This window comes from Protopterus annectens, chromosome 9.part0 (genome assembly GCF_019279795.1).
Source record: "Protopterus annectens isolate FY-2018-M chromosome 9.part0, PAN1.0, whole genome shotgun sequence".
NCBI lineage: Eukaryota > Metazoa > Chordata > Ceratodontiformes > Protopteridae > Protopterus > Protopterus annectens.
This window is the reverse complement of record NC_056743.1, coordinates 1,070,353,939-1,070,379,022: the sequence shown is the minus strand read 5'-3', so window position 1 is coordinate 1,070,379,022 and position 25,084 is coordinate 1,070,353,939. Positions and strand designations below refer to the sequence as shown.

The window sequence follows — 25,084 nt, the reverse complement described above, 5'->3', positions numbered from 1 at the left end:
AATTTAAGCTCTATGAGTACGTTGCATGTATACAGTAATACTGCACCAAGTCACTCCAAATAAGTCTTGACTGTTGGGTTGCACGTACCATTTGGATAACATTGCACAGTATAATTGAATACCCCTTTCATAAGGGCCTTTGAGTAGCTGATAAATATTAGCTGGATGGTGGCAGTGATTTTAACGTATAGTCTGGGTAAAAGTTGCACAGCTGGAGAGCCTGAGCCAGCTTTCCCCAGGGGTGTCTGTGCGGTTGTACAAACTCTTATCTCAAAGTGTGTGTGTCAGCTACTTGGGCAGGGACATGAAGCACTGGCTGGACAGAGTGGGTGCTGGAGGTTTCAGCTTGCCCACTAGGCTGACATCTGGACCCTATAGCGTTGCCAGTGGGGAGTCTTATTGGGGACCTGGAGAGAAAAAGAGAAACCATCCCCAGACTGACTGTGATCTTTTTGTGCTCTTAAGGGAAATTGTACTTTACTCTGTGTGCATTTATTATCCTTTCCCTATATGCACACCCCTCAGTGGTGTTAGTGGTGAGGATTGAGGCACCTTGATTGCTGGGCTGGTGCACAGGCGTCAAATATTAATTGTTTGACAGTAGTGGGTTATCCACACCACATACTAATTGGTTGGCAAATACTAATCGTCTTGCAGTGGTGTGGGTAGAGTGAATTCCTGTAGCTTGTGTACAGTGATCACTGAAGGTGTTTTGTACTCTAAATCAGCTACGCAGTGAATACTCGAGTTAATATCACAATAGTTTTATTTCTTTTGTTAGCTTAGTCAGGGAGAGCAGGCAGCATGTCAGCAGAGGAGTACAGAAAGCTGACAAGGAGTCTGTTGACTGAAATGTGCCAGGCTAGGGGACTGGTGTATGGAAACCTGACTAAGGCAGACATGATATCAGCTTTGGTCACAACTACATCAGAAAACAGCAACCAGGATGACGATCAGACTGGCAGTGTAGATGTACCACCCTCGAAGAATGAACAGCTCAACCTTTCTGCAGAGGACTTAAAAGTCCATCTGGAGCTAGAGAGACTTGAGTTGGAGGCCGGGTGTTTGGAAAAAGAAGCAGCTGAGAGATGGAGATGTCTGCAGGCTGAGGAGAATGGGAAACTGCTATACCTGGAAGCTGAGGAAAAGGAGAGGCAGAGGCAGCATGAGAGGGAGATGCTGACTCTTCACCAGAGTCATGGAGGTAATGGGGAAGGGAGTAACTGGATCCCAGAAGCACAAAAGGTCAGTAAATGTATTCCACAGTTTAAAGAGGGGGATAATTTTGATAGTTTCATTCATATGTTTGAGGGGGTATGTAAACAGTATGATGTGGACCAAAGGCTCTGGGTATGGTTCCTGACCCCCTTACTCCATGGTAAAGCTGTAACTGTGTTGTCTAAAATGTCTGACGTTGACTGTTTTAATTACACTGTTGTTAAGCATTGCTTGTTAGAATGTTTTAAGCTAACACCTGAAACATATAGGAAAACGTTTTGTGAGCACAGACGCAAGGCAGATTAAAGTTTGTGTGAATATGTTGCTGAACTGAGCACTTATTTTCACAGGTGGGTGAGTGGATGTCAGGTCACCACTTCTGAAGGGCTGGTAGACCTTTTGGTGAGGTAACAAGCCCTTAGCACTTTGCCTGAGGACATGAGGATCTGGTTAGCTGATTGACAATGTGCTACTTCAGATGAGCTGGGGAAGAAGGGAGACATATACCTAGCAAGCAGGGCATCCCTCCACAGGAAAGGGCCCCCCAGTACTGCTCATGGGTCTAAAGGAACCCATTGTGGGCAGCACAGACTGCCCCGACAGAATCTTCCAGTATCAGGGGAAGCCACTAGTCCAAGTACACGTCCAGGACTTAGGGTTAAATGTTTTGAATGCAACCAGTGGGGCCATGTGGCATACAGATGTCCACAAAGACAAGGTGGGGAACAAAAGGTGAGAGCGCCAGTAAGTGGGAAAGACAAAATGCCAATAGTAGGTCATCTTGAGACAACAAGAGTACAAAACTACTATCCTGCAGATGTCCTGATAGGGAAGGATTTGGATGAGGCAGTACCATGTGCTTGTGCAGTTACACGCAGTCAGGCTAGGAGACAAGCATGTAGGTCTGGTAGCCTGGGGGAGACCCAGACAGACTGCATACTTGCAGCCAGGACTGGTGAGGTGGTTACTTCAGAGAGGGAGCTACTCTGTAGCAGTGAGGCTTAAAGGTGAGCCACAGCTGCTTGTGGGTACTGATGTTCTCTTGGACAGAGTGACTGCAAAGATAGAGGCGAGTAGTAGTACCCAGGCTGACAGTGAGGCACTACTGTCGGAGGATTCCAGACTTCCTGTGGAAGGGGAGCTGAGAACAGGTTACAAAGAGAGAGAGTTGAAACAAGCACAGCTCTCATATACCCTACACTGCAAGGTGTGAGGCAGGTAGCTAGGGAGGCACCTGATTCTCAAGTGAAGGTGGAATCTGTATACTGGGACAAAAGGTTACTGCATAGACAGTGACCCCCTGAGGGAGGGTTAGAAGGTGAGAGAATACAGCAGTTGGTAGTGCCTAGAACCTACAGTCTAGCGCTTCCAGCCATAGACCCTGATATTCCCTTTGCAGGTCATATAGGCATAAACGTACAGACTTATTATACAGAACTTCTACTGGCCTGAAATTTCCACAGATGTAACAGGGTACTGGAGGACCTGTGAGCAGTGCCAAAAGGTAAGCAAAGCAGGTGACAAGGTGAGAGTTCCTCTGATGCCTTTGCCTGTGATTGGGGAGCCATTTCAGAGTGTAGCTATGGATATTGTGGGGCCTCTGAGTACCCCAAGTTCCACAGGAAAAAGTACAGCCTAGTGGTAGTGGATTATGCTACACGATACCCTGAAGCAGTGGCTTTGTCCTCCATTGAGGCAGAAAAGATGGCAAATGCTTTGTTAGAGATTTTCAGCAGGGTAGGTTTCCCAAAAGAATTACTGACTGACAGAGGTGCCAATTTCATGTCAGACCTGCTGGCTTGTCTGTGGAAGTCCTGTGGGGTGAAGCAACTGAAGACCATCCCCTACTATCCCCAGACTAATGGTGTTGAGAGGTTAAACTCTAGAATCAAGTCCATGCTACGGGCATTTGCAGGACAGTTTAAGAGGGAGTGGGACAAATATTTGCCCCATCTGCTTGCTTACAGAGAGGTTCCCCAGGAATCCACAGGTTTTTCAGCCTTTGAACTGCTGTATGGGCATAGGGTGAGTGGAACCTCTAGATTTAATTCAAAATGAGTGGGAAGGCGAGTGTGAATCTCACAAGGAGTCTGTTGTGGCATATGTCATAAACCTCAGGACAAGGCTCAGGGAACTCATGGGTTTGGCCCAGGAGAACCTGGTAGAAGCCCAACAGAAAAAGGTGTGGTATGACAGGAATGCTCGAGCTAGAGAGTATGCTTTGGGGCAGCAGGTAATGGTTCTCATTCCTGTCAGACACAACAAGTTGCAAGCAGCTTGGGAGGGGCTCTACAAGGTGGTAAGAAAGGTAAATGATAACTACACAGTGGAACTGCTAGGCAGGAGGCAGGGGCACAAATTGTTCCATGTTAACATGATGAAACTTTACCATGATAGGGGAGGCCTTTGGGCTGAGCATTTGCAGTAGATTGCAGGAGGAATCTGAGGGAGATCTGGTGACTGATCTCCTCAGTCAGGCTAGGACTGACATCTCAGTAGAAGGGGTAGCAATGTCCCAGCAGCTATCTCCTACATAGGTTCGAGAAATCCAAGCAGTGTTACAGGAGTTTGGGGACATGTTCATTGGGAAACCAGGGTGCACCACCAGGTGAATACAGAACCTCAAAGGCCTATTAGGCAGACCCCTTTACAGGGTGCCTGAGAGAGTCTGACAGACTCTGAGGGAGGAAATACAGGAGATGTTGGAACTAGGGATAATTCAAGGGTCCAACAGTCCCTGAGCGTCCCCAGTGGTGCTGGTGCCAAAGAAGGATGGCAGCACCAGGTTCTGTGTAGACTACAGGAAATTAAAAAGTCACACAGAGTTAGATGCTTAGCCCAAACCTAGGACAGACGAGGTCCTAATGCAGCTGGGTGGGACTAAGTATCTTACAACCACTGATCTTACCAAGGGTTACTGGCAGGTGCCCTTGACTCCCAGTGCTGAAGAGAAGTCAACCTTTGTGACTCCTTTTGGCTTGTAAGAGTTCACAAAGATGCCCTTTGGGATGGAAAATACCCCAGTGACTTTCCAGAGGCTGGTAGATCATATCCTAACAGGAGCAGGAGGGTTTGCCCTTGCTTACCTAGATTATATTGCCATCTACAGCCATTCCTGGGCAAGAGCACGTTCAACATGTCAGGGAGGTGCTCAGCAGACTACAGAAGGCAGCGTTGACCATTAAGCCCAGCAAATGTCAGGTGGGTATGGCAGAGGTCTCCTATCTGGGACATAGAGCGGGGAGTGGTAAGATCAGGCCAGAACCTGTAAAAGTAGAAGCCATTCAGGTATGGACTGCACCCATTACCAAAAAGCAGGTGAGGGCATTCTTAGGGACAGCAGGGTACTACAGAAAGTTCGTCCCAGTTATACTACCATAGCTGCTCCCCTCACAGACCTGACAAGGAAGAACAGAGTCAGCCAGCAAAATGCCAAGTTGCTAAGATGGAGCTTAGGGTTGCAAGAATATATGTCAGTGCAGCACCACAGTGGGATTAGCAAAGCCAACGCAGATGGGCTCTCAAGTCAGGGAATGGGGTAAGGTATACTCAGATAAACCTAACCCTCTCAAGCACAGTTTCTCAAGGGTGATTTGAAAAACTAGCTTGAGTTCTCCAGGGGGGAAGATATGTGAAGATAGGTGAAGGCTGCCGGCCTAGCCAGATAGAATTTTGTAGATAATTCTGTCAATTGTAAATATTAATGTAAGCTACAGGCTTATTCTCTTAAATGTGAAAATACTGCATTAGATATTGAACTGCAAAAATGTAAGTGCACTCTGCTGTAAGAAAACTAAGTCAAGCATTTCATGACTGTCGTTGATGTCAAAATTCAGTCAAAACGTCTGTATGAAGGAATTGTGCATATTATTTTGAGGCCAGAGTAAATGGCTAGAATTTGCATGTATAAATGTCCTTTACTGCTCTGGTTTCTGACCAGGTATAAAGAATAAATGTAGTTTCTGTTAGCCTGGGAACACCAGAGAAGTGTGAAGAATTATGTTATGTGAAGCAGGTCTGTGTTATCAACTTAAAGAGAGAGAATCAGAGAGTTCAGTGCATTTTTTCTTGAGAACATTCAAACTCACCACTCTGCCGGTTCTGTATGTAAGTTTTAGAACTGTGTTTTCTCTTGGATATAGCTAGGAAATAGGAAGATTAACTAGTTTGTTTTCCTGTGATATCAGAACTTTTCTACTGTATTTTAAGTATTTCTCTGTGATCTTTGAACTCTTGACTAGCACTATGTAGTAAGAAGTATTGTTTTGTGTTTTTATTTATTATTAAATATTTTTAAACCTTTCAACTGTGACTGTTTTGTGTAGAGATAATTTAAGCTCTAAGAGTACATTGCATGTGTATAGTAATACTGTACCAAGTCACTCCAAATAAGTCTCGACTGTTTGGTTGCACTTACCATTTGGATAATACTGCACAGTATACGTGGATACCCTTTCATAAGGGGCTTTGAGTAGCTGATAAATATTAGCTGGGTGGTGGCAGCGATTTCTACCGTATAGTCTGGGTAAAAGTGGCACAGCTGGAGAACCTGTGCCATCCTTCCCCAGGAGTGTCTGTGTGGTTGTATAAACTCATCTCAAAGTGTGTGTGTGTGTGTGTGTGTGTGTGTGTGTGTCAGGTACTTGGGGCAGGGACATGAAGCACTGACTGGACAGAGAAGGTGCTGGAGATCTTAGCTTGCCCACTAGGCTGAGATCTGGACCCTATAGCTGTGCCAGTGGGGAGTCTTCCTGGGGACCTGGAGAGAAAGGGAGAAACCAGCCCCAGACTGACTGGAATCTCTGTGTGCTCTAAAGGGAAATTGACTTTACTGTGTGTGTATTTATTATCCTTTCCCTATATGGACGCCCCTCACTGGTGTTAGTGGTGAGGATTGAGGCTCCATGATTGCTGGGTCAGTGGATAGGCGTCACATTAGAAAACGAAAAAAAAATGGGTGGAAAAGATAAATCACCGATCTTAAAAATGAGTAAGTGAAAACTATCAGAAATCTGACAGAACACAGAAAAAGAACAGCTTGAAGAGTACTCTGACATGGAACAAAATACCAAAGATCTACATGTATTTAACCAAAGTAGACTCCCAAACAAAGCAAGAGGTCAGTGGTTCAATTAAGATTCTATTGAAAATAAAATATGGTCAGTGAGTAAATTCCTGATCTCAAATCTAGTTGTAAATTAGTGTTTAACTATTTTTGTTCAATGAACAATATTAAATCAAATATTGAATTAAAATTGGAAAGAATGGCTGATGGTGACATTTGAATTTGCACACTTAACAGACGTTAATGATTAATAAATAAAAGCACTGACTGAGTGGCATGAGGCTGCTCTACTAGGACTGTAAAGCTACATCAGCAATCAGTACCAAAATAAGACGTGTACCTTGTAAGGGGATAGCAATGTATGTAAAATTGAAAAATACTGAACTATTTATATTGTTCAAACGCAAGAAGTTGAAGAGGTCCATAAGTTAAATACAAGGAATATATGATTTTTCAGCCTTTTTCAACATTTTTAGGGATACTTACTCCTCATCCAGTTTTGGCAAATACAAGGAGGAATTTAAAGATACAAATATGGGGGATAGAAAGTAAGTGGAGAAAATGGGGAATATAGTCAATTATGTACAGCAAACAGAATGAGGATGGAGTTAGAGGGGATATAGGAAACTAAAAAGTGACTGGAAAAAAGGATGCAAGAGAACAGACTACAGCAACCATATGGAAAGTGTGTGTGTGGGGGGGGGGAATGAACTATGCAAGTGGCAAAAAAAATGGGAACTAAGGGGCGTATGTATGCTTTCCTACTGTGACAACACTAGGTGAACTGGGGCAGGCACATGCACATGTAAATCCATGGAAGTGTCAAAGTTAAGAGTGAGACACAATGATGGCCTCTGAAATTTCACATCAGGATGCAGTTAAACTCCTACAGCTGAACTGTGATTAGAAAACCAAATATAAGCAACAATTTTAGTCTGATCTGGCTTGTGAGGCAGAAGGGTGGTTTTAATGAATTTTTTCAACTCTACACACATACTCACGTGTCAAACTTGGAAACAAGCATGGGTCTAAACTTGACAAGTGTGTACACAGGAAATCTGAATTTAAAGTAATTGTGGGTTTGCCACAAGAAATTTTCATCCTGAATGCTGTTCTTTAAATAGGTTAACTATACAAAACTAATCTTTAAACTCTATTTTACTTACCCCCTTACAAGATGAAGTTTTGTGGAAATATTGAGAGCTTCCAGGCAGAATGCTTTTGCTTCACATACACAACCCACTCTTCCAAGTAAGGAAACTAGCCTCTGTGAACAGGTTAGGAGGTCAGAAAATACTTGCCATTTCTGCAGCAAATTGGAACCTTTAAAAAGAAAAGGTTATTAGAACTTAGTAACAAGTCTTAGATACATGCCACTGAAACACTGGTTAGCTGTATTCTACAGGCCAAAAAATGGTTAAGTGATTGGTTAAGTGATTAATAGCCAAGGGTTTGAAACCTACCACTTAATCCTCAGCACTACAGCTTATCCTAGTTCTGCAGTAGGGCCTCCTCTCTGTGGCATATCTAATAAATCCAGATGTTGATGCTCAGCAGCCAACTTCAACAGAGGCATAAGCTACCTCAGTTGGCACATACCAATCCTGGTCATCAGTGGATCTATTCTTAGTTCTTCCTGGATTACTAAGCTCCTCATTTTGTCAAAGAACCTTAAATGGAATTCCTATGAAAAACTCTAATTTTGCTGCCTTTATGCATTATCTTTTGAATCATTAGCCAGAGCCTGTGACCATAGGTGAGAATTAGCACAAAGACTAGTGAAGTAAGTTATCTGCCCTAGGACTGCGCTCCCACCTCACAGAATCTAGTACACCTTCTGTGCTGCTGCTGCACCCTCCTGCTTGCTTATCAATCTTCCAATCCCCCTGTACACTCATTTGTGAAAAACAACCTCAGTTACTTAAACTTCTTGCTCTTATCTCACCTGCAAAGGGCAAACCACTTTTTACCAGGAGACTCATGACCTCAAAAATATTTCAATATCACACATGCAACATTAATGACAAACATGTCACATTTATCATCAATATCTCAACTCCCCCCCTCCTGAATGCCCCTTCAAGCAGTTTACATACAGTGGGACAATTTTATGCAAAAACGTATACTTTTTAATTTTATTTTAATTTAACCGGAGTAGAGCATTGATCCATTGGAACCATTTCAGTCTCAGCCCAGGGTAAACACAACAGACGCATCAGATTACATAAAGAAAGAGTGAACAACGAAATGCAGTATATACCTATATTACATACAAAACGAATATCAGAGTTGGCTTGAAGGTATAGAGGCAGCAGATAAAATACATTATACAGAGAAAGACTAAAAAAAACAATATATACAGCACATGCATTATATATAGAGTGAAAATCAAAGTTGGCATGCTGAAAGAACAATGAAAAGTAGTCTCAGTAAGGTATGCAAAAGGAAGGAAGAAAGAGGTTAAGTTGCAGGATTTGAAGAGATAGCAGTTGTATTTTTCAGTCTTGAAATATGCTTTTATTTCAAATCAGAAATGGGGTAAGAGGTATTATCTAAGAAAATAGAGACTGTCAGTTTGGGACAAAGCACAGAGAAAACATGGCCTGTGCAGTGAAGCCTAATTTAGGGAGTTTGGAGGAGAGGACCTTAGTAAATAAGATTTCTAAGGTTGCATTGGATCTCTGAACAGCCTGGAGGCTTTGGGGGTGGACGGTCTCATTCTTGATCAGTTTAAATATTTCAGAGGTGAGTAGAATATGTCAGAAAAGTGTTTCACAAACAGCTAGTTAGCTTGTTCACTAGTTTTGTAATGGTGTTCATTCTTGGAGAGAGATAGTGATGCATCTACATATGGTGTTTGAGATGGATTGTGTGTTGAATGATTTCTTTTAACAAATGCAGCAATCAGAGGGAGATCGCATTCTAGTTGACCCAGTAAAATGCTTTTTATACATGACATTCCTACAGAGTATGAATAAAGACAGAGATCCTATTAACTCAGAATAGGACAGAGCTTTTTTTTGCGTGTGCAGTCCAGGTAAAGTTGGAAACTTAGGAAAGGGTATAATTAAATCCCTAGATATTTGAAAGTAGTAACATTTTCAACAGTGTTACTTAGATCAACGATTTTTAAATATCTGGAGGTAGAAGTGAGATTTTTGCCTAGTGTCAAAATTCATTGCTTTTGTTTTAGAAGAGTTAAGCAGTAGATCACTGACCAACTGAAAAAAGGGATTAAAAATCATCCTAAAGTTAAAGTTTAAGAGAAGTGTGTGTGGCTGGAATAGAATAGGACCATACCATCAGCATAAAGCAGGAGATGACAATGGAGTAAGTCAAAGTAAGTTTAACGTATACAGAAAACAGAGGTGAGATGCCAAATTAGATCCTTGGAGGACACCTTTTTGCAGAGGAAATGATGAAGAGGTTGATGAGCTGAAATACAATAAGCAGCAGCAGTTAGAGCTGTAGCTTTTGAACCAGGGCATTGTGCCATTGCTAATGCCTATTTAAGTGATATGCTCTAGGAGAACTGGGTGATCAACAAAATCCCCTGGTGAGGTCAAAGTGGCTCCAATATTAGACCTTTCTCTACTCCAGGAAGAATGGAGTTCAAGTGTCCAGATAGCTGTGGATATACTGCAACCAGAACAAATGCCATGCAGCTTTTTGAGAGAGGAAGTGGCACTGGCCGATTTCCTCTTAGTTGTAAGTTAAGTAACATTCCAGAATCTTTCCTAGGGTAGGGAGAATAGAAATGGTCCAAAAGTCTGATGGATTACAGGGATCGGGCTTCCTGGAGAGAAGCTTTATAATGGCATTTATGCAGTTATCAGGCAGAAGTGCAACACACAGCTTGCAGGTGTACATTTCAGTAGGGTTTTGTCTCAACAGTGACAGAGTGAAGGTCATCTGTGCCAGCAGGACTATCAAGTTTAATCTGTTTGAGCAGAGGGTGGATGTCCTTAGATGTGATGGTTCTGAAGTAGAATGATGGGATGTCTGGAGCAGAAGTGAGAGTGGCAGAGGCAGTCTGAAACTGGCTGGAGAAAGGGAAAGGAAGGTTGCTGAAATGAGAAAGGAAATCAGAGAGAGAAAGTTGAAAAGATGTGGAATTCATGAAGAAGGTCATTTAATCTCGTAAGATAGTTTACCCTCTTTCCAGAAGTTTCTGGATGATTTTATTAGTTTCATTTGGTATTGTTTCATCAGATAACTTTTATGACTATGTATTGCTTTGCTTGACAAGGTTGCATATCTGGGTACGGCATTTTCTGTTTATGGTAGAAGTGCCTTTCAAGAATGCCATGCTTTGTCTCAGTTATACAACAGCTTTAAGGTTTGTAGGTTAACCAGTTATTGTTTTTTTTTTTGTCTGTGTAGTCTTTGGAATACTGGACGCAGGAATTTTGCAGGTCTACAGCAGTGGATTTAAGTTTATTAATGTTATTTTCTGATCTATTACAGAAAGATATGAGCTTTGGAGGCACGTTTAAATATGGATGATGAATATGAAAATAGGGCAGTGGTCACTGAAAGAGTGTGTGTGGATTGTGATGCCTGAGATAAGAGGAGGCTTGTTAGCTAATACATTTGGGAAGCAGTGGTAAGACATGAGTTTTTGTCTAGTAGGTTGAGATATGAGCTGGGTGAGGTTGAATTGTGCCAGAAGAGTATTTGGATTACTGGAAATGGGTCTGAGCAGACTGCAAATTAAGTCTCCAACTAAGCGATTTTAGATATTTGTGGAGGAAATGATTTATTTTAGTAGGTTGTTTAGTTTGGGAAATGAGGTGGCAGATATGCTACGAGCTTGATGTAATACTGTATTTTTGGGGGAAGGCATGGATACAAGTAGCCAGTTAAAAACTGTGTGTGTTAGTATTTCCTTGAATAACTAAATTTATAATTCCTGTAATAATTTATAGGAGGCTAAGCCGCCACTCTCATTCCACTGAAAATGTTTCCGCCCCATGTCCCATTTCAGTATCAGCTCAAAGGTCAAAGCACTTTAGGGGAAGGAAGACATCACCTCTGCAGTTTCAAAGTACGGACTTGATCGAGTTCCTAAACTGGTAAAAAGGTACAATACCGTGGAAGCATTAAAAGCAAGCATTAATGTCACAAAAGTATGCGTGTTTTCCACTTCAACAATCTTTTTAAGTAATACAAACATGGGAGTCAAAACTGAAACCCAAGAAGCACAGGTTAAAATTACTGCACTAACAGTTAATCATGACCCCACCTCCAAGAGGCCTGTACTGCCTGCAACTGTTATCAACTTTGCTATAATATCTAACACAGTTATGTACAGTTGATGAAGTGCACAGTTCTCTATATTTTATATTGTGGCTTCTACTGAACCTCAAAGTATCTCCACATTCTCTTTAACCCACTCTCAGGTAGAACAATCAAACACTCAAGCTCCATTCCGTACTACTGCAATACACTGGTGCAGCTATTTATCCTACTTCAAACAGCATTGTACAGTGTGTTTTGCCATTACTGTACTTGCTTACACCCCCCCCCAAAATGTTAATCTACTCTTACATTCCCATTTACCTTTCATTTTTTAACACCCTTAATCACAAACCAAACTGACACTCCCAAATGCAAACATACATCACTTATAATCTACCCAATCATTTTCAGTCAAACATTACATAGCTAATTTAAGTCCTGCCTTCTTTTAAACCTCATTCCTCCCCTGTATGTATTGTTTCCACAATTCCCATTTTTCCTATGTAGTTTATTTAAGCTTAATTTCTAGAACTATTATATTCGATGTAAATCTTCAATTCAGTTTCTGGATAATTCAGCTTTGCATTTCTATCTTCCCCAAGTGATTGCAAAAAAGATTTTTTTTTGGATTAGTCCATTATCCTGATAAACTCTGACAGCTTGGTGCAGAAATATTTTCAATTTCTCAATCACCACCACCTTCAAGTTCTTTTTAATCAAAGCAAAAAATCAAGATCCAGTCAAGTGACAGTTGCCTGGGTTACTCTCTTTAGAACAGCCCCAAAAACTGAAAGGTACCTAACTGTGCCAACAAACACAACCAATACACAATTCTTGTGCAGAAAGATTGAATATTAAAGTTATATACTCACCATAACTATGCATCTGTATTGTCTGTTTTCATTCTTTAAATGATGGATCTCTGATCCAACTTGGCTGCATTTACTAGACTCTTGGATCCAACTCTGGAGCTCTTTCCTTTAGCCAAAATGCCCCAGTTACCTTGCAATACCACATATCGGGTTTGCTGCCCAATAAGTAATATATATAGAACTAACCCTCGGGCTAAGACAAAAGGAAGGCTAGTAGAAAGTCTGGGGATCAAACCTGGAAGAGAGGTAGACAATAAGCATAAGGTCACACCAGGATTTAAAGGGAAGGGGGAAGGAGGGTGGGAAGCTGAGGAAGAATGAAAATGGGCAACACAAATGCATAGTTATGGTGAGTACATAACTTTCTGATATCCTTTTCATTCAACTGATGGGACAGAGTCCCGAGCTATGTGAGCCTTGGGTTGCCCTCATGGAAGGATATTCCAGAGTCCAGTGGAACCAAAAGCAGCTCTGACTTCTGGAAGTCAATTACAATTTTTAATAAGAACTAAAAGTATGAGCATTAGGCCAAGTACCTGGGGCACAAATGTCGTCAAAAGAAGTTCTAGACCAGAAGGCTGATGATGTAGCCATGGCTCTGGTGGAGTGTGCTTTAGGGCATCTGGGCAATTACAAACCTTGTTGATTGTAAACAAAGGATATGCAGTCTATATAATCCGTCTAAGGTAACTTTAGAAACTGGTTTGCCCAATTTGTTGGGGAGAATGAGATAAACAATCTTGACTTTCTGAAATATTTTGTCCTATGTAGATAAAAATGAAGCTGCCTATGTACACACACAAGAGACAAAGGATGTATTAATCTTTATTAGCAAAGTTGGGAAAGAAAGCAAGGAAATTAATGGTTTAGTTAAAAGTTGCTTCTGAAGTTATTTTAGGCAGGAATGATGGACTAGTTCATAATATAATGATATCTTTGTGAAAGATTAAAAATTGGGATTTGGAAGAGAGCCTGGAGCTCAGATACTCGTCTAGCAGATGTAATGGCCACAAGAAAGGCAGTTTTCCATGACAAAAAAATTAAGTCAGATCTAGCCAATGGTTCAAAAGGACTCTAAATCAAAGCTTGTAGCACAATTGTTAAATCCCGGGGTGGTGTAGGGTCCTTCACTGGAGGGTTAAAGCAAAAAGGTACCTTTAAGGAAGGCCTTCCACAGTTTTGACAAAGCTAGAGAGAACAAATTTTCCCCTGAATGAAAATTAGATATTGCTGCCAATTGCACTTTAATAGTAGAGAAACTAGCTCCTTTGTGAAAGGTAGATGTTAAAAACTCTAGAGCAGCAGAAATGGGGGAAGTGAAGGGGTCTAATTCTCTCAGTACAGCCCAAGCAGAGAATCTTTTCCATTTACTTTTGTAGACTTTCCTGGTAGAGCCCTTCTGAGATAACAATAGCTGTCAAACTGGGGAAGAAAGCGTGGGTTGTCTAACCATCAGTGGAATTGGAGAAATTATGCAGTTAATTTGAGGGCTGTAATGTTCAGGTGACCCAGCCCATTGAACGTAGAGAGATCTGGACTGAGGTCTACTATCCAGGGTGGCTATTCAAGGCGAGGCGAAAAGGAAAGGGAACCACACAAGGCCAAAACTGGGCATGAGGATTACCATGCGCTTCATATGAAGAGCCTTCTGTATGAATTTGAGAGTTAGCGATATTAGGGGATAAATGTAAAGGAGACCAGAGGGCCAAATGTGGACTAGAGCATCTCTCCCAGAGGGGGGATTAGGGCAAAGAACCTGCAGTAACTTAAGGGGAGAGGCAAATAGATTGCAGCAAGGTTGGTTCCACTGAAAGATCATCTTCTCACTCACTAACTGATTGAGAGATCACTTGTGAAACATTAGAATTGACCTGCTGAGTTTATCTGTTAGTATGCTGGATTTCCCCAAGATGTGCATTGCTATAAGAAAACGTTTGGAGGAGAATGACCAGTGCAACACTCATTTCCTCTTGACAAAAAGGATAAGATTGGGCTCCCAGTTAGCTGATAAACCAAACCACAGACATGTTGGTTTGAATCGCAATCTTCCTGAGGGAGAGGACATCCTGAAAGGCCTGCAACGCTAGCACTGCATCTCTAGGACATTGATAGGTAAATTGGTATCTTCTGGGGATCATGTGCCTTGGATCATCCTTCCCAAGAATGTCTCCCTATTACAAGTGGAAGGCATCTGTGGTAACTGTGGCTACTGGGGGGTGGAAGAACAAAGAAGCGGCCTTCAGGAATCCACTAATGCAGATGGTCTTTGCACACTTGTGTGAACTTGGCTGGTGAAGACAAGGGATAACAAAAAATTGACCACTGAACAGCTAGAGTCCACTGGAGAATTTGCATATAAAACTGGGCCATAGGAAGCAAGGTTATGTCTGCTGCCATCAACCCCAAAACTATAGAATCAGTCTCCTAGGGGAAGCAGACGCGAGATAATTTGTTCCACTTGACACCTGATGGTCTGTCCTCTGGTGGGAGGGAAGCTGACAGTCTCCAAATTAGCACCTAGGATCTTCAGGCTCTGAAGAAGTTGAAGCTAACTTGCAAAAGTTGACAGATGCCTAGGGACTGAAATAACTCGATCAAGTAAGTCCCTGAATTTCTCAAGGTTGGGGCATCTAGTATTGGAAACACATGGAATCCTGGCTGTCTCAAGAAAGCGGCTACCACTGTCATCATTTGGTAAACAGCATGGGAGCTGTGGTGACATCAAAAGGCAGAACTCTGAGCCGATAGTGACTGGCCCCAGCCAAAAGCCCAGAAATCTTCAGGATCTTATGTTCATCTTGATGTGATGGTACGCATCATTAAGTTTGATGGAGCACATCCAATCATCCTTGTGCAGAAATGGAAGAATGGATTGAACTAGGATTAGTCACAACTTTGACTTCACAAATTGATTCAGATCCGCTGTTTTTTTTGACACAATAAAGAATTTTGACCAAGTTCCGAATCCTGTCTGTTCTGGATGAACCTCCTGGATGACTTTGTCTATCAGCTTTTGATCAATTTTAACAACTGGCTAAGCTTCTGGTGTCATTCTAAGGGGATCCAGTGTCTGTCTGCCTGGGATGACATGATAGACAAGCCTTGCTGTTTTGTCAGAGATGGGTTGCACCTGTCACACCTAGGTTTTCGAATACTGGCCAAGGCTCTTGCCGTCCCCATAGTGCCTTTTTTAGGCAAGGCTCAAAGGACAGACAAACCAACCACCGTAACCAGCACAGGTAACCAAAAACTAAGGGTAATGCTACTCAACGCCAGAAGTCTCAACCTCAAAATGCACACACTCAAGGCTCTCCTCAGCATGGAGAAAATCAATGTTTGTGCAGTGACGGAAACCTGGTTCAAGGCTCAAGAGAGCACCCCAGCACTGCCAGGTTACAATTCATATCATACCTTCCAGCCTCAGTTACCTGATCGCAGTACAAAGGGTGGAGGTGTATCCATATTCATCAAGGATACTCATATCTCCAGGTTAGTAGTGCAGCATGATGGCCCAGAGATCATCCATGCGCAACTATCAGCAGGCAAAACCACATTTCAAGTCATAGCCGGTTATAGATCGCCCACCATGTCCCAAGATGCTCACTCTGCATTCCTCGAGACATTGGAAAATATAAAGGTCCTACCCAACACCGTAATCTTGGGTGATTTCAACTACCCTGATATAGACTGGGCGAACTGCCAATGTTCCAACTCCTATGCTCAGCGATTCATAGAATTTATAAATTCAAATGCCCTTGAACAACTAGTATGTTCCCCCCACTAGAGGGGACAACATATTGGATTTAACCATCACAAATATGGGCGCCCACTGTACCACACCCGTTATCACTCCCTCCTTGGTCAGATCTGACCACAAACTGATAACCCTGGACATCCTCACCCCTCCACCTCCATTTCTCAGAGGCGATCTCTGTCTAACGTAGAGAGCCATGTCCAACCCAGAATTGTTGAACATACTCCATCTTGGCAAAAAACAAATCTACTCGAGCTACACGCTCTAGGGATATAAACCTCAACACAACAATGAATAGAACATTCTGGAGGGATAGATTCCCTTCGCAGAGACTTCCCTTACTATGGAACAGGGTCCCGATCTACACAAGATGGAGCCCCTCACTATCACTCTTCAAGAGGAACCTTGATGAGTGGATGGGTAACAAAGTTCACACAGGGGATCACACCAACAGCACTACTGGATAGGGGCCAAGGGTACTAGCTGCTAGTACAAGGGTCTAGGGAACTACTAAAGGGGCGGTGAATACCACACAACATAGCTGGGCTAATATATGCCTTTGGGCAGATAGCTCAGTACCAACCTATGAACATATGAGCTATTTAACATCTAGACCTCCTGCTTCCCTCTGACTGGGTGGAATGTCAGGAGTCTTGTCTTTTTGTTTGGGGAACTTATGAAAATGGTATGAAGCAACCTCTGGTTATGACATTCTGCACCCAAGAACCTTTTGTGATTAATGCCCAGATATCTGGGTGCAGAGACAAGTGCCCCACAACTGCCTCCAGAGATGAGCAGTCAAGCAACCATTCAGGAGCACTGAAAGGGTTTATCTGAGGAAGTCTCTCTGAAACCCTGATTTTCCAGGCATCCTCTGCCAAAGAGGGCAGTGTCTTCCATTAGAACTTCCTCTTCTGCTGCTAAAGGAGATATCCCCTTGAGAGTTTTGGAAAGGACCCTGGGACTTACAGAACCACATTTTACTACCTCCTCGCCGATTCCTGGAAAAGGATTTCTGAGGGGTAGAGAAACGGATCTTTATAGCAGACAAAGTCTCTCCATCCTGCACACTCTGGGAAAGCATTTCCTTAACAGTGGTGCCAAATGAGAATGCTGATGAACCATCAAAGACAGCACTCATGAATGAAGACGTGAAGGGCTTTGCAAAGTCACTGCATGTCTTAATGGCTATGCTTGAACCTGCCTCCTGCGAGATACTCTCAGCAGCAAGGGAAATTAACCTCAAGAATGCATTAGAAATGGCTAAAATAAAGTAGCCAGCTGTGAAGAAATCCTCTTGTGGTCCTTGGCAGACCGACTCAGAGAGGAACTTGGAAAACTCTTCATTCAAATCCAGTTGCAGTCTGGTGAAATGTGCCAAGTGGTTTAGTGACCCACAGAAAAAATGTCACTGAGGCGTAAGTGCGCTTTCCAAAATCTGTCTAACATCCTGGACTCTCTGCTGGGGAATGGATAAAGGAGCTCTGTCAACTTTCTTTGTGGCTGGCGCCACAACCATGGCATCAACAGGGACCCTCTTGCTCCAGTGGAGCCTGTCCTTAGGAGGGGCAAAGAATTTATCCAGATGGGGGATGAATTCTACAGTATCTGGTTCCTTTCATGCCCAGTGAGAGATTAGATCTATAAGCTCATCAGCCAGGGAAGACACTGAAATCGTAAATGAGCAAGACCCAAAAGCTTCCAGGAACACTGATACCCTTTCCCGGGAAAAGTCAGAGGACCATTCACCTTTCTGTCTGAGGATTTCTAATATGTCTCCTAAGACGACATCTGTTGGAGACCTTGGGGATCCCTCCCCTTCATTGAAGTCAATGTTTTCAGTGAGTGATTCCTGGACAGAAGTCTATGTGCATCCTCTTGCACATTCTCTTGTAGGGGGGCCTTCTCAGTAGGATGGTCTGTGGAGGTGTACGAAAAGAGGGGGAAGTCCTCAAGGGGAACTGCCTGCTCTCTTGATAGGGCCAGCTGTCCTTGTGTGATATGTCTGTGAGGATCAGAGCTTGGATCCCATGATGGCAGGGCTGTACTACCTGAAGAAAGAGTAGCAGTGTCTCTTGGACGAGAGAAGACTCACTCTGTCACCTCGAAGGCAGAAGGACCAGGAGAAGCCATAGCTGTCCATACCAAAGCTTAAGTCCAGATGCTATCATGCCCTGATCTTGCCTCAAAAGGGTAGTAGGCTCCGAGGTGTTCGATACCAAAGTTCCAAGGGGCAAGGATGGCCCAAACAACCTCAGAATCAAACCAAGTCCCCTGGACCTGGCACTTTGGATCACAGACTCATTCTGGTCCAAAGGAATTGGTGCCAGACAAGTCAGGGACGCAGTCGGAATTAAAAAATCTAGCTGTCTTTGGATCGGATGTCGACAGTCTTGGAGTTCTCTGATCTGAAGGCTTTGAAATTCCCGGATGGATCGGAGGAGGAGGAGAAATCACAGTGTGGAAACAGAAGGGAGGCTCATAAATTTGATGGGACATGGAGATGGGATAAATCCAACCTGAATCTGAGCTCAGAGGAACTTCATTATCATATCAACATCAGCTTCAGAAAGTCTCCTGGAGGGCCTGATGGAGGAAGAAGTGTACTGGGGCAGAGACTCACTCTTCTTAGCGTCTCTTGTAAGAAAGGAAAATAGAGTAGAGGAGAGAGAGGTTCCAAAATGAACCCTGAGGACCCGGCCCCTAGGAAGCTTCAACTGCACTGTTGGATTCGAAGGTGTCAGATCCTGTTTCCGCTTTGGAGCCAAAGTTGTCAGATCCAACATCTTCTGAACTTTGGTAGAAAGCTCCAAAGTAGAAGTCAACTTTGGAGAATAGGTTAGAGACCACTTCCTAGATTCTCTTGCCTCCGAAGAGGTCTTAGATGCTTTTGCTGGGGCTTGAACCCCTGAAAAGAAAGAGAATGGAAACAAACCTTTTAGTAATAGCTTATTGTATCAATCACTGTGGGCCCTAAAATTAAAACCAGCACATATATCTATATATATATATATATATATATATATATATCTATATATATCTATATATATATATCTATATATATATATCTATATATATATATATATATATATATATATATATATATATATCTATATATATATATATATATATATATATATATATATATATATATATATATAGTGCAATCAACATTTAGATGGGCAGCACCCAGACAAACGCATTCCCTGTGGTTATCGGAACTGGGGATCTTATGCCTACAGAAAATGCATTTCTTAAATCCAGTGGGTTTGCCAGCCATAATCACTGAGTACGGAAAGGTAGATCCACAAAAAGTTTTTCTTTTTTGTGGAAAAGTCTACCAATGATGGTAGGCAAGGAAATGTCCACTAAAGGAAGGAAACAGGAGAAATAATGGACACAAATACCAACAATGGTACTGAAGCTACCAGATGTAGAACAGAAGGAAAATTAAAAGGAAGCCTAACGCAACACAAATCCAATAGAAATGAAGGTAAGGGAGGAAAAGGTGACTAAAATATCAAAGGCTATTACAAAAATTTGGAGAGAATTATACTCACTGCAGAAAATAACACGCCGCAAGCTCTTCGAGAAGGATCTGCACGTGTTGTGATAACGTGGCAAACCAGTTGTCCAGGTCACAATTTAAAAGGGTTAATGAGTTACTCTGATGTGGAAAGGGAGTCTATTCCACAAAAAAAGGATTCTCTGGGACACAAATCTGGCCCGTCAACAACACCTACTGATGTCAAAGATCAGGTTGAGGTTGCTCGTATAAGTTACTCAAGTGGAGCTCGACTTGCAGATGTGCAGCAGTTCCATCAAGGCGGGGTATGAGATTGCTTTCTATGCCAGACACAGGTCACCTCTGAGGAATCTGTAGGAGACTGAGTAGAGGGACAGGGCCTTTGGCCTATCTGTGTATGGTCAGTGTTTGAGGTCCTGGATTCTCCTGGTGAGGAACCTCTGTGGTCTCTCCAGCTGCTACATGTGCTTTGTGAGGTACATGCCGAAAGGGGCATTGTACTCAATAATGGGTCTTATAAGGGAAGAATAGAAATATAAAAAACAAATTGAGGCGAGCCAGGTAACACACGACAGGTAGACGCAAGTAAATCCAAGTTTAATGTTTAAGCGCTTAACCATTAAACTTGGATTTACTTGTGTCTACTTGTCGTGTGTTACCTGGCTCACCTCAATTTGTTTTTTTATCAGTTTGCTTGTTCCTCGTATTTATAAGAATAGAAGTATGTTATGACCACCTTCTCCATGGATGAAATACTCTTACTAATGAGGTAAGCCATGTAGAAAGCTTTTGGATGCCAAGGTAATCCTATGGGCTAGGCTTGTAAAGGCTCCAGGGCCATTAGCCTAGTACACACCTATGAACCTGTGGACAATGGAGGCAATATGGTGGTCAAAAGTCAGTTTACTATCAACCTCTGAGAGTCTAGTAAATGCAGCAGAGCCAGATCCAAGGTCAGATCTGAGATCCATCAATTGAGGAAGAATGAAAAGGACAACATCAGATGCATAGTGAACACAAAACCACTGAAGCTAAACTTGTAGACAATAACTGCACCCTAAACACTAACAAATAAAAAAAGCAAATTAGAAACAAAGCCTATGGTCTTATAGGATAAGAAATTAAAAGCACCATCATACTTTGGAGAGTGATATTCGACAGCAAGCACAGAATACTTAGAAAACATGGGAGCCCATCATATGCAACAGTTACAGTATTTTGCTGACGTGCAGCTGGGTTTCTCATTGATAGGTCTACAAATTGGCTTATATTCTTTTACAGTTACAACTCTGCATTTTTTCTCTCTGAAGCTCCCATATTTGGGTTGCACATGCCACTATAATGGGGCAGGCAATGACATACCCCTTAACACTAGAAGAGCATACAAACACCCCTTGTGAGCACACTTCCATCAAATCAGGAAGAGAGTGGAGACCTTAAGTCTTAATATACAAAATACATACTCTTTCAACAAATAAAAAGTACAGTTTTGTACCTACTATAAATGTAGATGTTCCGAGTGTTCACCCTGCTGCAGTCATCACACTTGGGTTATCCTGTCGCCAGGCGGTCCCGCAGTCGGCCGGAGTTCCAAAGTCTTGGTCCGGCGTCGGTTGCTGTCGCCTCTTCCCTGACGTCAGTGCGCCAGGGGTATATACAATGCAACCAACGCCATTTTCTTCAGTTTTTCTTGCCCCAGATGTCAGGTGCCCCCAAAAAGGTGATCAGAATCAGTACCAAATGGAGTAACCACTGTACAAACACAAAATCCCTTCAGCTATAAGCAAATACATCGGTAAGGCATAGAAGAGATTTAGACAGTAGATCAGAGGGGATGGAGGGAGGGTAACCTGGACTGCAGCAGGGTGAACACTCGAACATCTACATTTATGGTAGGTACAAAACTGTACTATGTTCATCGTGTTACCCTGCTGCAGTCATCACACTTGGGTTGAATCCCAAAGCTAAGGTAGGGGGGAGGTATCATAGAGGGTTAGTGGAGGCAATAAGGCCCTGCAGAACTGCAGTGGCGAAGCCTGCCCTGGACTTAGAGTAAAGAGGTAAGTGATAGTGTTTGGTAAAGGTGTGTACTGAATTCCAAGTTGCAGCTTCTAAAATTTCCTTGGTTGGAACCCCCCTGAGAAAGGCTGTAGAGGTAGCTGTTGCCCTGGTAGAGTGGGATCTAATGGTAGCAGGAACTGGTTTCCCATGATGGGTATAGCAGAAACGTATGCAATAACCTATCCATTTAGAAATGGTTTGCTTTGATATAGCCTTCCCCCGAGAAGCTGTAGCATAGGAAACAAAGAGCTGGTCAGATTTTCTGAAAGCCTTAGTTTTGTCCAAGTAGTAACGAAGCTGCCTGTGAATGTCCAAGGAATACAGGAGTCTCTCACCTTTGTTCTGTGGATTGGGGAAGAAGGTGGGTAAGTGGATGGTTTGATTTAAAGCTACACTGGAAACCACCTTAGGCATAAAGGAAGGATTAGTTCGTAGAGAAACTCTGTCTTGATGAAAAATGAGGAAAGGTTCCACTGCCATTAGTGCCTGTAGCTCTGAGACTCTTCTAGCTGAAGTTATTGCTAGGAGTAGGGCAGTCTTCCATGATAGGAACTGAAGATCTGCAGAGAAAGCTGGTTCAAAGGGAGGTAGCGTTAGTTTTTCCAGAACACAGTTGAGGTCCCATGTTGGTGTAGGAGCTCTCCTGGGTGGTCTAATGTTTTTTGCCCCTCCGAGGAACTGCCTTGGAAGAGGAAGTGAAAATAAAGGTGGATCCATGTTGTAGTGAGCTGAAATAGCTGAAGCATGGATTTTAATTGAGGAAAAGGAAAGTCCTTTGTGCAACATCTCAGCTAAATACTGTAGAATGTGAGGCATGTGAGGCTGAATTGTGTCTTGGCCTTTAGCTTGGTTCCAGGCACAAAACCTTTTCCATTTGTCCGAATAAGCCTTCCTGGTGCTTGGCCTCCTGGCTTCCAGGATAACATCCAGAACTGCTTGTGAAAGAGGAGCTGGTTGGATGTTTAGTTGATGTGCCATGCAGCCAGATTTAAAGTTTTGAGCTGGCTGTGAAGAATCTGATTGTTTTGTTGTGTGAGTAATGAGGCAATATCCATGGTGGGTTGTGGGCCATATTTTTCAATAGCGGATACCAGTGCTGGCGTGGCCAGTCTGGGGCTATGAGAATCAGTCGTGGTCTCTCCTTTTTGACTTTCAAACGAACCTTTGTGAGGAGAGGTAATGGAGGGAAGGCATATACTGTCAGTTTTTTCCAACTGAAAGAGAGAGCGTCCACTTTCCAAGACTGATGGTGAAATGTCCTTGTACAAAATTTTGTCAGTTGGTAGTTTTGAGGACTAGTAAACAGGTCTATGTTTGGAAGGCCCCACTTCTGAGTTATCATTGCAAATATTTGTGGATCTAGTTACCACTTGTGGGGATCTTTGATGTTTCTGCTGAGGTTGTCTGCCAATGTGTTCTTCTGTCCTGGCAGGAATTGAGCTTGTAACTGGACTTGGTAGGCCGGAGCTGTGTTCCATAAGATCATTGCTTTCCTGCATAGAGGGTAGGAATGTGTACCCCCTTGTTTATGTACCACATTACTGTGGTGTTGTCCGTCTTTACTGCAAGTTGTCCTGGATGTAATAGATCATTGAAGGCTGTCAGAGCTTTCTGTACAGCTAGCATCTCTTTTTGATTTATGTGCAGATTTCTTTGATCTGCAGTCCATAGGCCTTGAATGCATTGTCCTGCCATATGTGACCCCAGGCGTAGTCTGAAACATCTGTTGTGATAGTTTGCCTGGCTGGGGGCAAGGTGAAAGGCTGACCCTTGTTGAGGTGACATGCCTGTGACCACCATAGAAATTCCTGTTGTAGGCAGGGAATGAGAGATATCATTTTGTCCAAGCTGTGGCTGTGTTGAGACCATACGCTTTTTAGGTACCACTGTAATTTCCTCATATGCAGCTTTGCAAATGGTATTATTAGTATGCAAGATGCCATGAAGCCCAAAGCCTGCAGAATTTTTCTTGCAGTTAACTGGATCTTTGTTGCCATTGTCTTGAAATATTGAGTCAGTTGTATGGCGTAAGATAAGCCTTCTGGGCCGTTGTATTCAAGCTGGCACCCAGGAATGTCATTTTTTTTGTGAGGGCACTAGTTTTGACTTCTTTTCGTTTACTGTGTACCCCAGGCAGTTTAGTAGATGCTTTACAAAGGCCAGATGATGTAAGAGAATGTCTTTGCTTTCTGCTTGGATGAGGCAGTCGTCCAGGTATGGATATATTTGAACTCCTCTTTGTCTGCAGTATGCAATTACTGGTGCCAGGCATTTTGTGAAAACTCTAGGCGCAGTAGATAAGCCAAAGAGCAGTGCAGAGAATTGGTAATGGGTTGAACCTGCAATGAAATGGAGGTATCTTCTGCAACTTTGTCTGATAGGGACATGCAGGTATGCCTCCTTGAGGTCCAACGTTACTAGCCATGCTTCCTTGGTCCAACATGGGAAGTAGCTGCTGTAGTGTTAGCATCTTGAATTTGGGTACTTGTAAGTGTTTAGAATTGAAAGGTCCAGAATTGGTCTCCAGGCATTGTCCTTTCTGGGCACTAGAAAGAGTCTTGAGTAAAATCCTTGGCCTTGCTCTCGAGTAGGTACCAGTTGAATGGCTCTCATGTCCATGAGAGCTGTAATTTGCTTTTGTGCCTCTGCCCATTGATTTTGAGGCAGGTTTGGCATTCCTCTTTTCATTGGCAAGGTGTGAAAGTGGAATCTGTATCCTCGTAAAATTATGTCCAGGACCCATTTGTCCTTTGTGACAATGTGCCAGTTGTCTGCAAAAAGTGCGAGTTTTCCCCCCAAGGGGGCTGCCAAGAGAGTATTGCTTGGCCAGATGAGGTGCATGTCAATGAGTTTGCCTTCTGGTGGATTGAGACTGGTCTTCTCCTCCCTTCTGTGTTGCAGTGCCCCATTGGCGAGGTTTATACTGGGCTTGTGGTTGTTCTCTGCCCCTTGGGCGTCTGTATTTACCCCTCTGTGGTCTGTCAGTGGCTGGAAAGGACCAATTTTTTGTTGGCCAGTTTCTGCTGAAGCGAGGGGGTTGTACTTGTAGGAAATCTTTGACTGTCTGCATAGATTTTGCCTTATCTTCCATTTTCTTTAAAACTTCTGCTTTAACTCCAAAAAGAACATCCTGCTGTAAGGGAGCATCTAGTAGTTTTGCTTTAACATGATCAGGCAGAGTTTGTTCCCTTAACCAAGCATGCCTATGTATAATAGACCCAGTGACAGCTGCTTTGCAGGAGGCCTCCAAAGAATCAAACCCACATTGTAAGGTATGTTTGCCCACCTGCTCAGTGGCGTGCAATAGATCCTGTACTTCTTTCAATTCAGATTGCTGAGGGAAAGTG

At 42.9% G+C, this 25,084-nt stretch overlaps 1 protein-coding gene across 1 annotated transcript in view; it reads right to left on the bottom strand.

Annotated features, from left to right (window-relative positions):
• Positions 1-25,084, bottom strand: part of ESPL1 (extra spindle pole bodies like 1, separase) — a 2,570,648-nt gene that overhangs the window by 1,189,916 nt on the left and 1,355,648 nt on the right. The window contains exon 16 of the mRNA XM_044083892.1: positions 7,450-7,606. Coding sequence (XP_043939827.1) covers positions 7,450-7,606 — 157 coding nt within the window. The remainder of the gene's footprint in view (positions 1-7,449; positions 7,607-25,084) is intronic.